The 14837-nt window shown below is 42.6% G+C and overlaps 1 protein-coding gene across 1 annotated transcript in view; it reads left to right on the forward strand.

Moving 5' to 3' along the window:
- Window positions 1-1263: 1263 nt before the first annotated feature.
- The window catches only part of Wnt2 (wingless-type MMTV integration site family member 2), a 44676-nt gene continuing 31102 nt past the window's right edge, over window positions 1264-14837 (forward strand). Inside the window, exons 1-3 of the mRNA XM_013019951.1 lie at window positions 1264-1656; window positions 3797-4023; window positions 9582-9859. Of these exons, the coding sequence (XP_012875405.1) occupies window positions 1574-1656; window positions 3797-4023; window positions 9582-9859 (588 nt within the window). The 5' untranslated portion in view covers window positions 1264-1573. The remainder of the gene's footprint in view (window positions 1657-3796; window positions 4024-9581; window positions 9860-14837) is intronic.

Below are 14837 nucleotides of genomic sequence, written 5' to 3' on the forward strand. Positions count from 1 at the left end.
TTTCCGGACCCAAATGGGGAGGTATCTGGGTCAGCCTGGGAGGGGCTGGACCTGCCACGGACCGGAGTGGGGGAAGGGGGTGGCGATGACAGCATCTTTCAGGTTTTTTGGCATCTCTGAGCTTCGCTTCGTCCAGCCTTTCACCGAGCTGGAGCTGACGTTCTGGCGGGTCCCAGCCCCAAGAGGTGGGCGGGGTGGGGGTGAGGGGAGCGATCCTTCCTATGTGGACGCGCCACTGGTGCACACGCGCGCGCACACACACACACACTCACACACTCGCGCGCGCGCGTTCCCCCAGAGCATGCTCCGGGGTTGGTGGTGGGTCCCCGCCCCGGGAAAAGAGCAATGGAACAGTTCACGGTCGCCTCGAGTTCCTGGTCTTCCTTCCTTTCCGGTGATAAACGGCGGGGCTGCAGGCCAGTTGCTGCTCAAGATGCTCCACCCGCGCGGCCGACCCAAGCTCCTATCTCGGCTCTGCGGGTCCCAGGTCCAGGATTAAGGGTCGCTTTACCTTCGCCCGGCGCGCAGCTCAGGCTAACCACCCAGGCAGTGGGAGGTGCCCCCAGAGCTGGGCTCAGACCCCGGGCGGGTGCCTGGGCTGCCTGGGATCCACCCTGGCTCCGCCAGCACTTGGGGAAGATCTGGCTGTGCGTAAACGCCGCACCTTTTTTGGGGGGAGGGGGCAGAAGGGGGTGAGGATCTGGATCTGGTGGCGAAGCTTGAGTGAAATCCCAAGGGTCAGGCACCCTCGGGCTCCGCTCTCGATATGCAGGGCTCAGGGGATCAAGGCCATAGATCTACATTTCCCTGAGGCCTAGCCCCTCCCTTCCTCGACCTCGGCGCCCCCCAAAGATAACGGGCAGCTCCAAATGTCCAAGCGCGCGCTCTCCCTCTCCTCTCCTCCCGGGGACAGAGGGAAGCAAGGACTTGAAATTCCTCCCCGCTCCGTGCATCGTGTGCACGGACCTTTGGCACGGCGGGGGACCTGGGCGCGCGTTCCTGAGGCTCCGGTTCCCCGGTGATGCTCGTTGGCGGGGGAAGGGGGTGGGGGGGCAGATCCCCCCGAAAGGTGCCCGCAAAGGTGTTCCTCCTGCCCTGCGCCACCTCACCCGCAACCATCTCGTGTCATCGTTTCATCCACCACCCCCTGTAAAAAAAGAACAAGCAAATCCCCGCGCCCCTCCCCGCGCGGCACGGCGCCCCCCCCCGCTGAGCCCAGAGTGTGTGTGTGTGTGTGTGTGTGTGTGTGTGTGTGGCGGGGGGGGGCGGGCGTGCGCGGGAGGCGCGCGGGGCTCTGCGGGGCTTTCCTGTGCCCCCAGCGCCTGGGGAATTGGGCGTTGGGCGAGGCGGCCCCCGCTGGCCTTTATCGCTCGTCCCCGCTCGCTCGCTCGCTCGCTCTTCTGAAACTTTATCAGCGAGTCTCGCCACTCGCTGCCGACGCGAGAGGGGGGCGGGGGCGCGGCGAGGCGCCGGCAGCCGTGACGAGGCGCTCGCCGCGCTGAGCGCTTCTGCTCGGGACACGCATGGCGCCCGCACACGGAGTCTGACCTGATGCGGACGCAAGGGGGTTACTATGAACGTCCCTCCCGGTGGAATCTGGCTCTGGCTCCCTCTGCTCTTGACCTGGCTAGCCCCGGAGGTGGGCTCTTCATGGTGGTAAGTCCACGCACAGGGGCGCGCGCGCTGGCTGGAGGGGGGCGAGGACAACGCGGGCGGTGGGTTTGGGGGAGACTTGGGGTTTGTGACCCCCCGATCCCCAATTTTATTTCACATTCCGAGCTGAGTCCCTTGGCTTTTCTCAAAACCCATTTCAGCTTTGACAACTAAACACACACACACACACACACACACACACAATCTAAAACAACAACAAAAATCTACTCACATGCTCACATTCACAGCCACTCTCAAGTCAGAGCTCTGACGGTTGGGTTTTTTGGGGTTTTTTTGGAACCCATTTGAGCAATGGCAAAATAATAATAATAATAATAATAAGCTGATTTCTTATTCCATGGAGAGATTTCCTAGCTTGTCCTTTGGCTGTAGCACAGACGTGTGTGTAAATCCACCTTGAAAACTACAACCAACTCCCCCACCCTTGTGCCTTCAAAAAACTGTCTGGAGATAAACGAATTCAGGCAGTCAGGAACTGTACAGCCTAAAGCGTGTGATTTTTGTATTATTTCTCGTCTTTCCACATTCCTAATGCTTCACCCCCAGTGAGGCAGAAGAACATGTCGCTGCCTCCAGGTAGAGACGATAGCCTTGATGTGAAGCCACTGACACTAAAGAGTCCAAGTCACTACCCTGCTCAAAACCATCACCCCCCAAAAAGTAAGCTTTGCTGCTGTCCTTTGTAGGTTGACTTGTAGTTTATTTATTTTGCATAGTGATGAAGCCTTAGCATCCTTAAAAGATCCAAAGGCAGATTCTACCTATCCAGACATTCTTTCTCATCTCACAACTTTCTGACCTTGGAAAGAGACCCATAGAAAGCCTTGTAGCTTCCTTGTACCTGGAAGTTTCTGAGCAGTGCCATACTTAGAAAAGATTGGCTTTGGTGGGATTTAGATAAAAGCTTGATAGGTTGGTGGATGATTGTTTGATAGAGATAAGATAGATAGGTAGATTAAAAAAAGAATCTGGCAACAAAAAGGAATCTCAGACAAATGAAGCAGGGGACTTTCAAAGACGACACCGGGGTTCAAAGGAACAAAGTGCTGTTGGGAACTAGGGTTCAGTTTCTTCCTAAGCCAGCTTTGAACAGGAAGGTGTTTAACCTTGACATTGCTGACATAGGATCAAAGATTGATTTATCAGACTGACCATTTTTCAATAAAATGACTATTTCTGTTTCCCTGGATATATAAACATTATTTATTACTCGGGCATTTTGTCACATTGTCTCTCAGCTGCCACTTAAATATATTTTTTGGAATTCACAGCTGTAACGATTTTATGATAATATAAAATAATGAAAATATAGAAAAAGGCATTCTCCTTGTTTGAGCATTTCAAAAGACACCTATGGCAGCTAGGGTTATATAAAAGGTACCTTTCTAAACATTTCACAACTAATAGAGAACATCTGGGTAAGGATGATGATGTAACTTTTTTTTGTTAAAGTTTCTTTTCAAAAAGTACTTTATGGAGCTATAACACTGATTCTTCCAAACATTTAGCGTCCTTAATAACAATAGAAAGAATTTCTTCCCAAAGGTTTTCTATAAAAGCCAAACGGAGCTAGAAAATGGAAATATTTAAAGGATTCTTTAGTGTGGAAAGAACGGTGTGTCTGCGGACAGCATGTAACATCGGATACCAGCAGGTGTTGATTAGATAGATGTAGACAGTTTTCAAGACATTAGGTCAAATAAAAGGGAGTGAGCAGCCTCTAAAAGTCAGCTGCCTCCAAAGCCAAGTCCAGACACATGGTGTCACTGAGAGCTCAGGCTTCTCTGGACAAATCTTTATGCCTTCTCCCCAGCACACGCTGCAACCCCCACCCTCTCCAGTCCTGTCTGCAGAATTTCCTCTACTGCCCTGCCAGAGCCTTGTCTGGTAGCCAGGAGACAGTCATCACTCGATTTGGAGGTGGCTTCTATTAGATAACTCATCGTGCCTCCCCTGCCTACTTCTCTGCTGAATCAAAACACAATAACCTCTACGGTTTCATTCCACCAAAATGATGAGGAATTCCTCCGTGAAGAGTGTTTTCAACTCAGGTGTTCCCCGAGATCACTGAATTCTACCTGGCTATTCGCTTCCTGCTCACCTGTGTGTTGGTTTCTCACAGGTACATGAGAGCTACCGGTGACTCCTCCAGGGTGATGTGTGACAATGTGCCAGGCCTGGTGAGCCGCCAGAGACAGCTGTGCCACCGCCATCCAGATGTGATGCGTGCCATTGGGCTGGGTGTGGCCGAGTGGACAGCAGAGTGCCAGCACCAGTTCCGCCAGCATCGCTGGAACTGCAACACCCTGGACAGGGATCACAGCCTCTTCGGCAGGGTCCTGCTCCGAAGTGAGTGTCCTGCCTTCCCCCAGATCCACAGGCCCCCTCCCTGGGTGTATGGTCTTCAAAGCCCTTGCTGGTCTTGTACTGTATATTGTGTTCAGCGGGTTTGTGCTGTGAGGTGGCATGTTCTCACTGCGCAGATGAAGGCTATAATAATCAAGGAACTTGTCTAAAGCCTTATAGAAGATTGGCATAACGTAGGGAGATGGACCTCAGGCTGAAATCTTAGTGTTCTTTGCTCTGTCCATCATTTCAATCCTGCTTATCCTGTTAGGTTCAGGATTTTGTTTCTAGAAAGGAAGAAGCAGCCAAAGCAGAAAACAACATTTTTTGGCCTATCTTTCTGGTGCTTGAACCTCACAGAAGATCAGATTACAAATCCTCAGATCACGTATCAGTCGAAGCTCATTATTATTACCAAAAAAAAAACCGGGGCTGGGAAGGTGGCTCAGTGGTAGAGCGCTTGCCTTGCATGCATGAGGCCCTGGGTTCGATTCCTCAGCACCACATAAGCAAAAAGAAAAAAGCCGGAAGTGGCTCTGTGGCTCAAGTGGTAGAGTGCTAGCCTTGAGCTGAAGAGCTGAGGGACAGCGCCCAGGCCCAGAGTTCAGGCCCACGACCGGACCAAAAAAAAAAAAAAATTCCAAAAAAAACAAAACCAAAAAACCCTAAATATGTTATTAAGGAGCTGAATATCTTCACCTCTTATTTAGCTATCTAACCTTGGGTCATTCTGTATCTAAACTAATCATTATTTGCAATAGATTATAAATTTCAGAAGGGCAGAAATTAGTATGTGTCTTGTGTTTTTCTTGCTTAGCATCATTTCAATTACTATACACACTTGCAATGCGCACCTATTATTTTCCCAGCCGCATTTTACACTGTAAGATTATTCATAAAAGAGAAGATTAGAAACCTGAAATGCATATTTATTTTGCCTTAGGACACTTAAGCATAATCTAATTTTCTAATAAGCTTCTTTAAAGTTCTGCATATTCAAAGTTAATTGAAAGTCAGGTTGTATTTTTGAATAATCACCACCTACTAAACTGGCACTTTTAGCATGCTTCAAAAAAATAATACTGGTCCTTTGCTACAACCATTCATGTGAAAACCCCAGTAACCGGGAACTTTTCACTCATTTTTGCCCACCCCTTTCCCCCATTCCCAAGAAAATCATCCAAGCAGTTCACTTGGTAATGCTTAACAGAGGGTGTTTCTATCATGTAATCATCACAGCCCTAGGGTTTTATGAGGCCAAATGCATAACTGAATGTCTCTAACATCCCCCAAGGGTGCAGTACTCTCACTCTGAGTATCCCTAAAGTTAATTTACTGCAATATTTTGTGATTTTATTCTCCAGTTTAAGGACTATATTCTTCTGCATTCCTTTTGGAGTTTCGATATGACATTGCAGATTTTTGAAAGGATAATAGTAAACTTCAGCCTCATGGAATTTTAAGATTTCACCTAAATAGCTCTGTGATTCAAATAAAGTGCTGAACTTCGCTTGTCAAAGAGAGTTTGCAAATATCTATCACAAGTAATCTTTGGATATGTTATTTACAGGCTCTCCATTGCTAGGCAGAACAAGATTTTTCTTCTATTTCCAAGAGTGCAAATCACTTTTCTAGTGATTTCAAATTGGATATACTTTTCACCTATGGGAAGATCACTTCTAGATACATTTAGTTGTTTCCATTTGTGGGAAGGAAAGCCATTTAGATCACAAATCAAAGGAAGCAATTTTGATTAGTGAGCCTGAGGAGGGATTCATTAATAGGAATTTTTGTGGAGTTGCTGAGAGGAAAGGAAGAGGTTAGAACTAGAACCGGAACTATGTTGATGTAGTCTGAAGACTGAGGTAAATTAGAAATTACAACTTGTACTTCCTTCAGGTTTAGTTTAAACAGATCTGAGTGCTTTGTCCAAATGCTCAGAACTTAAAACATTCCTCTATACAGTTGCTTTCTATTCTTGTCAGAAAATCAATTCTTTCTCAGTCATTTATGCAAACTCCTGTGACTGTCAGTGATGATTTTTGTGTTGGTTATGGGAAGGCTGAATTTGGCCAAGAGCAGCTTATCCTGGAAATAATCATGACATTCCCATGAAAACTATCCAAAGATTTTTACAATTAATTGCTTGGCGGGAAATTTACATAGTAAACTTGTGAAAAATTTCATTTGGAAACCCAAATAAGCTTGTAGGTGAATAGGAAAGGCAAAGGGCAAACACAGTTGTATGAAGAACATGTTGCTGAAATATCCCATAGCCATCGAAAAATGGAGACTACGTGTTTTTGCTTTAGAGAAACATTTTTAGGAACATTTGCATTTTACTCTTTCAGAGAAAACCTACAAATATTCTTTTAAAGGCTGAGTGCCAATGTCTCATACTTGTAACTCTAGCTACTCAGCAGGCTGAGATCTCAGGACTGCACACAAATTTGTAGGGCACAAATTTTAATCTCCACTGAACCAGCAAAAAACACAAACAGAAATGGAAGTGTGGCTCAAGCAGTGGAGTAGCAGCCTTGAGCACAAAAGCCAAGTAAGAACCTGAGGCCCTGAGTTCAATTCCCCTTGCCAGCACGCGCATGCATGTGCACAGTGCACATGCATGCATGCACACACACACACACAATTTTAAAAATTACATCTTTAGAATTCTAAAGCATGGCTTCTTAGATATCATCATTATAAATGTCAAAAAAAGCAAAAAAAGTTTTTTGGGTTTTTTTTGTTGTTGTTGGTTGTGGGACCTGAACTCTGGGCCTAGGCGCTGTCCCTCAGCTCTTCAGCTCAAGGCTAGCACTCTACCACTTGAGCCACAGTACTACTTCCGGCTTTTTCTGCTTATGTGGTGCTGAGGAATGGAACCCAGGGCTTCATGCATGCAAGGCAAGCACTCTACCACTGAGCCACCTTCCCAGCCCCAAGAAAGTATTTTTTTTAAGAGTTGAATAATCCATGACCTTCCAGAAACTCTACCTCCTGCAATTTTTGACTTCCCAGGCAACCATCTCCCAACACAAAACTATGTCTGTGTAGTTCATAGACTTGATTAATCTTAGTCCAAAACTGAGAGAAACATCAATAATAATGCCTCAGGAAGTGTACTTATCACCATTTAGGTTTGAATTCTGTTTCATTTTGGGATGGTCTTAGGAAGAATCAGTTTTTCTAAGAAGAGGCCCAAGATCAAAATTTGTTTTGTTACAAAGCCAACTCTTGAAATGTGCTACTATTTCACACATAGTGTTTTAGTGATTCATGTAAAACACTTAACTGGAAACATCTTTAGGCAATATCTACATGATACTAAAACATATGTGGAGGCAAAATGAAAAGTCAATCAATGTGCTAAGTTTTTATCCAAATAAACAAAAATCTAGCTATTTAGTAATATATTTTAATGACAAATGACACATATTTACAGAGGTAATTTTTTTTCTTTGGAAATTATTTCTGAATTGTAGCAAATTGTGATTTTTCCCCCTTTGAGCCAGCAAGTTAATGTAATGGTTTGCAAGTTACACAGAATGAATTCTGTATCTAAAAATTTATCTTTACTATCTGATCATTGATTTACTCTCCTCCACGTCTTTTAAAGACTACTTCATCAGATTTCTTTTTCCCCTCTTAAAAACTAAACATAGTAACATATACTTCAAGCATTTGAGAAGATTCTCCCTATGTGACATCTCTAAATATGGGCACTAGACTCCAAATCCCAAACTAGGCATTAGAAGATAAACAAGGCAGCTGTAAACTTTAAGAAGGGAATAAATTTTATTTTTCTAAAGGCTGCTACAAGAAATTAAGCCACATTTGCATCTCTTGGTCATCTCTGTTTACACAGCATCTCAAGTCCTATTAGAATGTCTAGAATGTTTATAACATAAACTGGAACTCTTTAAAACAACTCCCAGGACCACACATTCTTCTCAGAGGAGAGAGCACTGCCCTGCTACTGGTGGCAAATATTCATCTCCTTGATTTTTACTGGACTATGAGTGCATGACTAGGTTCTTTTTTTTTTTTTTCCAAATAGAGGTTTTTGAGGGAGATATTTTGTGAAGGCTGAGGTAAGTGCCATTTAATATGGTGTAGATATGTTTTCCTTATTTTTTAATAATGGGACTAGCAGAACAAATATTGTAAGGGACGTATAATAAATTGTAGCCCTGAATGACAAACGGAAACAAGCAGGGCTTCGATGTGAAAATGTGGTTCATTCTCCCAGATGTGTGGTTCAAAATGTCACACTCCTCCTGACATACTGAATCACCGAATATTTCTCTGCTTTCAGCCTTGCATTGGCATTAGGTAGTCAGGCCTTTTTTTTTTGGATTATTAATATATTTGCTGCAGCAACCATTAATAAAAAGGCATGCTAATAACAATGAAATACAGCTCCACTTGAAAAACGAGGTGCACAAGGACCCTAAAGAGCCTTATATCTGTCACTATACTACAACACCGTGTTATGAGTTACTACAGATTATTAAAATAATTTAATGTAGTTATTGCACTGAAATATGTACCTTTCAGCCTGTAAGTGAAAGTAGCCTGCTCTCTAATAAAGAACAATTCTAAGAAAGCACCCCAAAGGGTTCTTGCCCAAGTCTAATTATAGGCGGTAAATTTGTTTCCTTCCAGAAAAACCAAAGAAAAGCTTTTCACTGTCTTTTACCCAATACCAGTGATTAGTGCAGGTGTTCCAGAAGAAAGTAAATTCACCCTTAATAGTTAGACACAGTATGTAACTCAAGGATATTGCATATTGCCTTTAACAATCTCTCAATTACTTGTGAAAGTTGATGCCAAGCCAAAGCTCTCCAGTGTTAATGCCACAGGCTGGATACTGCCTCAACCCTCTTCTCACCTCTGCCACTAGATTTCTTGGAATTCAGTACTTCAGTGTTAATCAGCTGAGTGCACACGAATGCGTTCAGTAATGTGTGGATGTTCGTGAGGTTTGGTTTGGATTTGTCTTTCCCTTGTTGGTCTCCAACAAACAATCCTCCCACCTCAGCCTTCTGAATAGCTTAAGACTACAAGCAACACTACTGTGCCCACCTTGAAAGAATTTTTCCCCACAAAGGAAGCTGTGCTATCACGAACACTGACCAAAATTTTTGGAACAAATGACAGAATAGTAGAATCCAAACTGTATTTTGTGGGAGAAGAAACTAAGATGACAGATACCATGTGCCTACCTCATAGGATAACCTAGGGTTCTAGGTGAGTGGACTTGTGTGAGACTCATGGGACCAAGGAGCCAGACAAGGCCATCTTTGCCTTTTTATACTAGGTATGTAAGAAGACGTGCCCAACAGATACCTAAACTGACAGAAATTGACATCAGGGGGGAAGGAATCATATTCAAGGAAAATTCTTGACTCTAGAAAAGACCCTTCCAGAATAATGTCCAATGCCTTTGTCAGAGGCAAAGTATGCCCAGAGAGAGATCAAGTATTAAAACAGTCATTGTGTAAGACTTATTCTGAATTACCCATCCCAGACCACTTTTAAGCAAAGCATTTTTGTTTCAGGTAGTCGGGAATCTGCCTTTGTTTACGCCATCTCCTCAGCTGGAGTTGTATTTGCCATCACTAGGGCCTGTAGCCAAGGAGAATTGAAATCCTGTTCCTGCGACCCAAAGAAGAAAGGAACAGCCAAGGACAGCAAGGGCACCTTCGACTGGGGTGGCTGCAGTGATAACATTGACTATGGGATCAAATTCGCCCGCGCATTTGTGGATGCCAAAGAGCGGAAGGGGAAGGATGCCAGAGCCCTGATGAATCTTCACAACAACAGAGCCGGCAGGAAGGTATGGAAATGCAACCGTGCTCATTTTGAAGACCACGTGGCCTTTGACTCGTGCAGGCAGAGCTTATCTTCAGCTTTCCTAAAGTTGATAAAATACTGTGTAGTCACAACTTCCCACTGCCCCTCAGCCCAGAGCTGTTTGTTCTAAAGAATACCACCAATTGGGTTGAAAGATCCACACCCGTGCTCCACCTTCCTTCCCACAGCTGAGCTCAATGAGTCCACCCATTGCTTTTGGCTTGGTGGTGAGCGTCCAGTGGTTTATGGTCCCTTTGGATACTGTATTGTCTGGGCAGGAGATACAATCTGTGGGTTAGAGCCAGACTGTAACCCTAGCTACAAAAGAGGACGAGATCTGAGGATGGAGGTTTGAAGCCAGCCTAGGCAGGAGAGTCCATGAACTCTTATCTTCACTTAATATCACACACACACACACACACACACACACACACACACACACACAAATCTGTTGCTTAGGACACCAATGGTATATATTGACTACTTACATGTAGGGCACCTTAAGACATAAAGCAATTTCTCTTCAAGTTTTTCTTAAAGCCAGTCACCAGCCATGGTTTGTTGGCCTCTAGATTCCGGGATGTTTTCTTTTGGAGCCATACCAGCCCTAACCATAAAACCTTAGCTGTGGTTTCAAATACTGTATGAGTGAGGGGACTGGTTCATTTCATCTTCTTGAACCTCCTGAGCTGCTGACAACTGGTCACTCTGAAACACCCACTTGTTACTTGAGAAAACTGAGGCCCAAAGTGCTCAAGGTGAGTTAGTAGAGCTCAGGTTTCAACTTCTAGTCCAAGTGTGCTTCTACCTGGGATTAAACCATTTGAATGCCAATGTTCCCATCTAATGACAATCCCAGCCTTTCTAGATGGAGGCCTGACCAGAATAATATGGAGAAAGAATAACAAGAGACTCTGAATGCAGCTGCATGTGTCTTTTTGTAGAAAACATAAGCTGACAAAGCCAAAGAAATATTGGATCGGAACCCTTCTAGACTAACCTAACATATAACTAGGATTGATCTTTTATTGGCACACATAAAAATTTGCTTGCTATTAATATATAAAGAAAGATTAAGATAAAATTGAAAGTCAGAGGAGGGGTGTCTTGAATGAGAAAAAGAATAGAAAAAATGCAAATCTGTTTTGATGCAATCCTCTGACTAGGCTCCTGGAGAGACCAAATCTCATTGAAAGGAAACTGGGAGAAAGCAAGGCTTGCATAGCACATGCAGTAAGATGAGTGTGACCTGAACTGTTTACAAATAGTACCTTTTCTGAACTTTAAAAACCAACATTCCTTCTTTTTATGTAAATTTATTAACTTATAATGACTATTGCCAAGAATATAGACTGTGGTTGTGCAATCTGACAACTGTTGGTAACTGTTGTTTGTGTAGTGAGTTAGATAAAAGAATTTTACATTGACCTTTGTTTTGACCTTGATAGCACACATATAAGTTATAAAGTGTGGTGTCTTTGATAGGAGTGTGCTGCTTAATTACTTAGACAGGATATAGAGTTAGATGAAAGCATATGATCTTACACAGCATCCAAAAGAATGTTGACTTATCGACGTACATGTTAATTTAGCAAAATAGATCATTTGGTATTGGATTTTTCAACTCTTCAAGACAATAGATCCTAGCTATTATATCCTAGGCCCTGTATAAACACAACTTTGAATGTAAATCATGTGATAGTTCACTGTGTCGAGGTGAACAGCTGTCAGGCCTCAGATATCCTCCTGCCTACTCTGCAAAACTTAGGAGGCTACTTTTGATTGGAATAAAAGTGCACACACTGACTTTTTAAAATGTGGCTTTAATTAATGGTGGGTGGGCAGACTTTTTCAAGGAGATGCATGATGTCAGTGAATATGAACTTTAATGAGAGTAAATGCATTGAGATAAACATGCGTCGCTAATTCTCTCCTTGTGGTCATTAGATTTCCAGTCCCTACTCCCCTTTGTACCAGCAGCAGAAGGCCAGTGGAATAAAAATGAGAACAGGCTGGGCTTGTGTTTGAAGGCAAGTCTCTTGAGCTAAGGCTCCCACTGGCCTGGCTCTAGAACACCTCAGCTTCCCAGGGCTGACTGCAACTTCAGTCTACTTTTTTCTTCTTTGTACTTTTTATAGTGTTTTCCAGTGTTGAATTTGACTATCTTCTACTTTGGAAACTGGGAAGAGTCATGCTGAGATGGGGGAGGGGAAACAGATCCATTTTACTTAAAAGCAAAGCCATCTTTCCCAAGGTTGTTTTGTATACTCAAAGCTAAAAGTCAGAATTCAACACTGTCATTCTACTGGGTCTTAATTTTCCCTCAATATTTGAACTGTTTAATTCATGTCTTATAGCAGCTGGTTAGAGCACCCTCATGTGTCTCTATACTGTAATATCATTTAAATACACTGTGATTTCATTTCTTTTCATCACAGTTTCAGTAGTCTTAATAACAATATAATGCATAACACTATAACAAAGATGAATCACTCTTGAACTGAGTCTAGTTTTCTATTTCCAAATAGAATGAAAAAAGATAAGTTTACCTAGTTTAAGAACATTCTTTTAAGGAAGAAATTCCACAACTTACCCCAGTTACTCACTTTAGATCTGAAAAAGCCAGGCTATGAAAACTTGGAAATTATATTAAGATAGGTTTAGGTAAATTATAAGTGAAAGGTACCTGGTTAGTATCTACTATCTGTTCCTTTTCACAAGCCAGTAAATTTATTTACTCTTTCCTGTAAGAAGAAATAATCACAACTACAAAGTTTCCTGAGAGAATCGGCATCAGAGTGACTCTTGTAGCCAAACTCTACTCCTCCAATCACTCTGCAAGTTTCCATAGGAGTAAACATTTTCCTAAAAGTAAGAGAATTCTAGAAAAATATTTTCTTCTCTTGTCTCTAGAACAGAAAGAACATGGCATGTGAGATTGCCTTAGTGTAAATCTGACACCACCAATGAATTTGCTTACTGTTTTTGTTTTGTTGTTTGTTTGTTTTTTAAAATGATAGGATGTAGTACTATGGGAAAACAAGAGTGAAGCAAATAGCTCAGAGCCCAGAACTCTGCATGTCATAAGTACTCAGTAAACGCCAGGTCCTCTCCCACCAGTGAAATAAAGGTTATTTGTTACTCAGGTGAGAGAAAGTATGAACCAGTGTTGACTGTCATTGAATTCAACTTGATGCTCCATTATCCACAGACCTATCTTCTGTGCGGCCTAACAAAGAAATAAAAACTGGTAGATACTGTCATCTGACTTATAAAGTACTACCAACTGTTTCTACAATAGCACTGTTCCTAAACCTATAGGAATAAAACTATGATTAATATTTCTAATGAAGCTAGGCCAGGAGGTTCAAAATGATTCCCTCAGGGTCACGGATGGAATCATGACACACTGCACGTGGAGGTTCAAACCCAGTCATGTTTGTCCGTAGGCCTGCATTTCTATATCCCTGTTGTCTTGGCTTTGGAATGTCTAAGAAAAACAAGCAGTATTTCTATATTATTTTTCCTAAGAAATAATAATAAGCAATAGTTATTGCTGACTGTGAAAGGAGTTCTACTGCTAGAACCTTATCTATACCTCACAAATTTTCTACAGTGAACATACAACAGGAAAAAAAAACAACTTGATTTACATGTTGTTAACCAGACTCCACCTTGTGAATACACTTTACAAACTTGACCTTACTATGATTGCCCCATCTCTTCTCCCTCCCTCCACTGGGGATTAAAAACCCAGCTGCTATCACCTGATATACCTCCATCCCTTTTGTTTATATCTTGGTTTTGAGATAGGGCCACACTAGCTTTGACTTGGCTGGCCTCAGTCTTGTGATCCTCCTGCTTCTACCTCCCAACCAGCTGGAATTAGAGGCATGGGACATATATTTAGTCGACTTGACCATCTCTGGGGAATTCACAAAACTGATGCCACTCCCAGTTTGAGAGCACTGTACATTGTTGGGCTAAATTTGGGTCAGCAGATAATTTATTAAGGACTTACTTAGGAAAATGTACACTTAAAGTACTGAGTCATATGTGAAAATGAATAAGAGGAAAAATTTCCTGGCTATAAGAAATGAATCTTTAGTCAAAAGAGACAAGTACAATGCAATTGTCAGGCAAACTATGCCAATTGGCATAGTAGCAAAGTCAGGAAAAGTCAGCTGAAGAGATAAAGGTTTGTGTCACAAAAGAATTGAATGGTTGAACTGCAGATAAAGATTTTGCAGGGCTGAGATAGGGAAATGCTTTCCAGAATCTAGAGAATCTAAGACAAGAATGATACTGGAGCAGAAAGCACCTCAGGAAGTCGAGGAGTGACCAGGTCCTACGGGAGAGCTGGAGACTCAATGTTAAAAGGCACTGAGGCTGGAAATTGGTCTCAGGCAACTTCTGGAGAGTTTCAAATACCATGTAGAGACATTTGGATACCCTGGGGAAGGCAAGAGGAAAGTGCTGAAAAATGGGGGAGAAAAATAAATATTTAACGTTCAGTTTTTATGCATTTGTTAATTTCTCTTGAGTCTCCTATGAAAGAGTATAGATAGCAAAGTTCAAACCTTCTGTGGTCTATTTGAATTGCTGACTTATAAATTAGATTCTTTTCCTAGGAAACTGTTAGATTTCTATCTCTCTGAATTTCATTGTAGCTTAAACATAAATATAAACTATATATAAATATATATAATTATACTGATACAGTATGCATCTTTGTGCTTACTAATAGTTAATAGCATGTGGCAACTGTGTTGATACTGGTATTTTTTAAAAGTTATTATTGGCTACTGTACTCATAAAGAGTTCTTAGTTACAGGTCTCATCTTGACTGAGCTAATATGGAAGACAGGGGCTCCAAGATCTGAAAACTGGCTTGATCATTTGAGTGCAGCCTTGGACAGTTACCTAGCTAGAGTCTAAGTATAAAATCAAATGTATACAAA

This window comes from Dipodomys ordii, unplaced genomic scaffold (genome assembly GCF_000151885.1).
Source record: "Dipodomys ordii isolate 6190 unplaced genomic scaffold, Dord_2.0 Scaffold48, whole genome shotgun sequence".
Lineage (NCBI taxonomy): Eukaryota > Metazoa > Chordata > Mammalia > Rodentia > Heteromyidae > Dipodomys > Dipodomys ordii.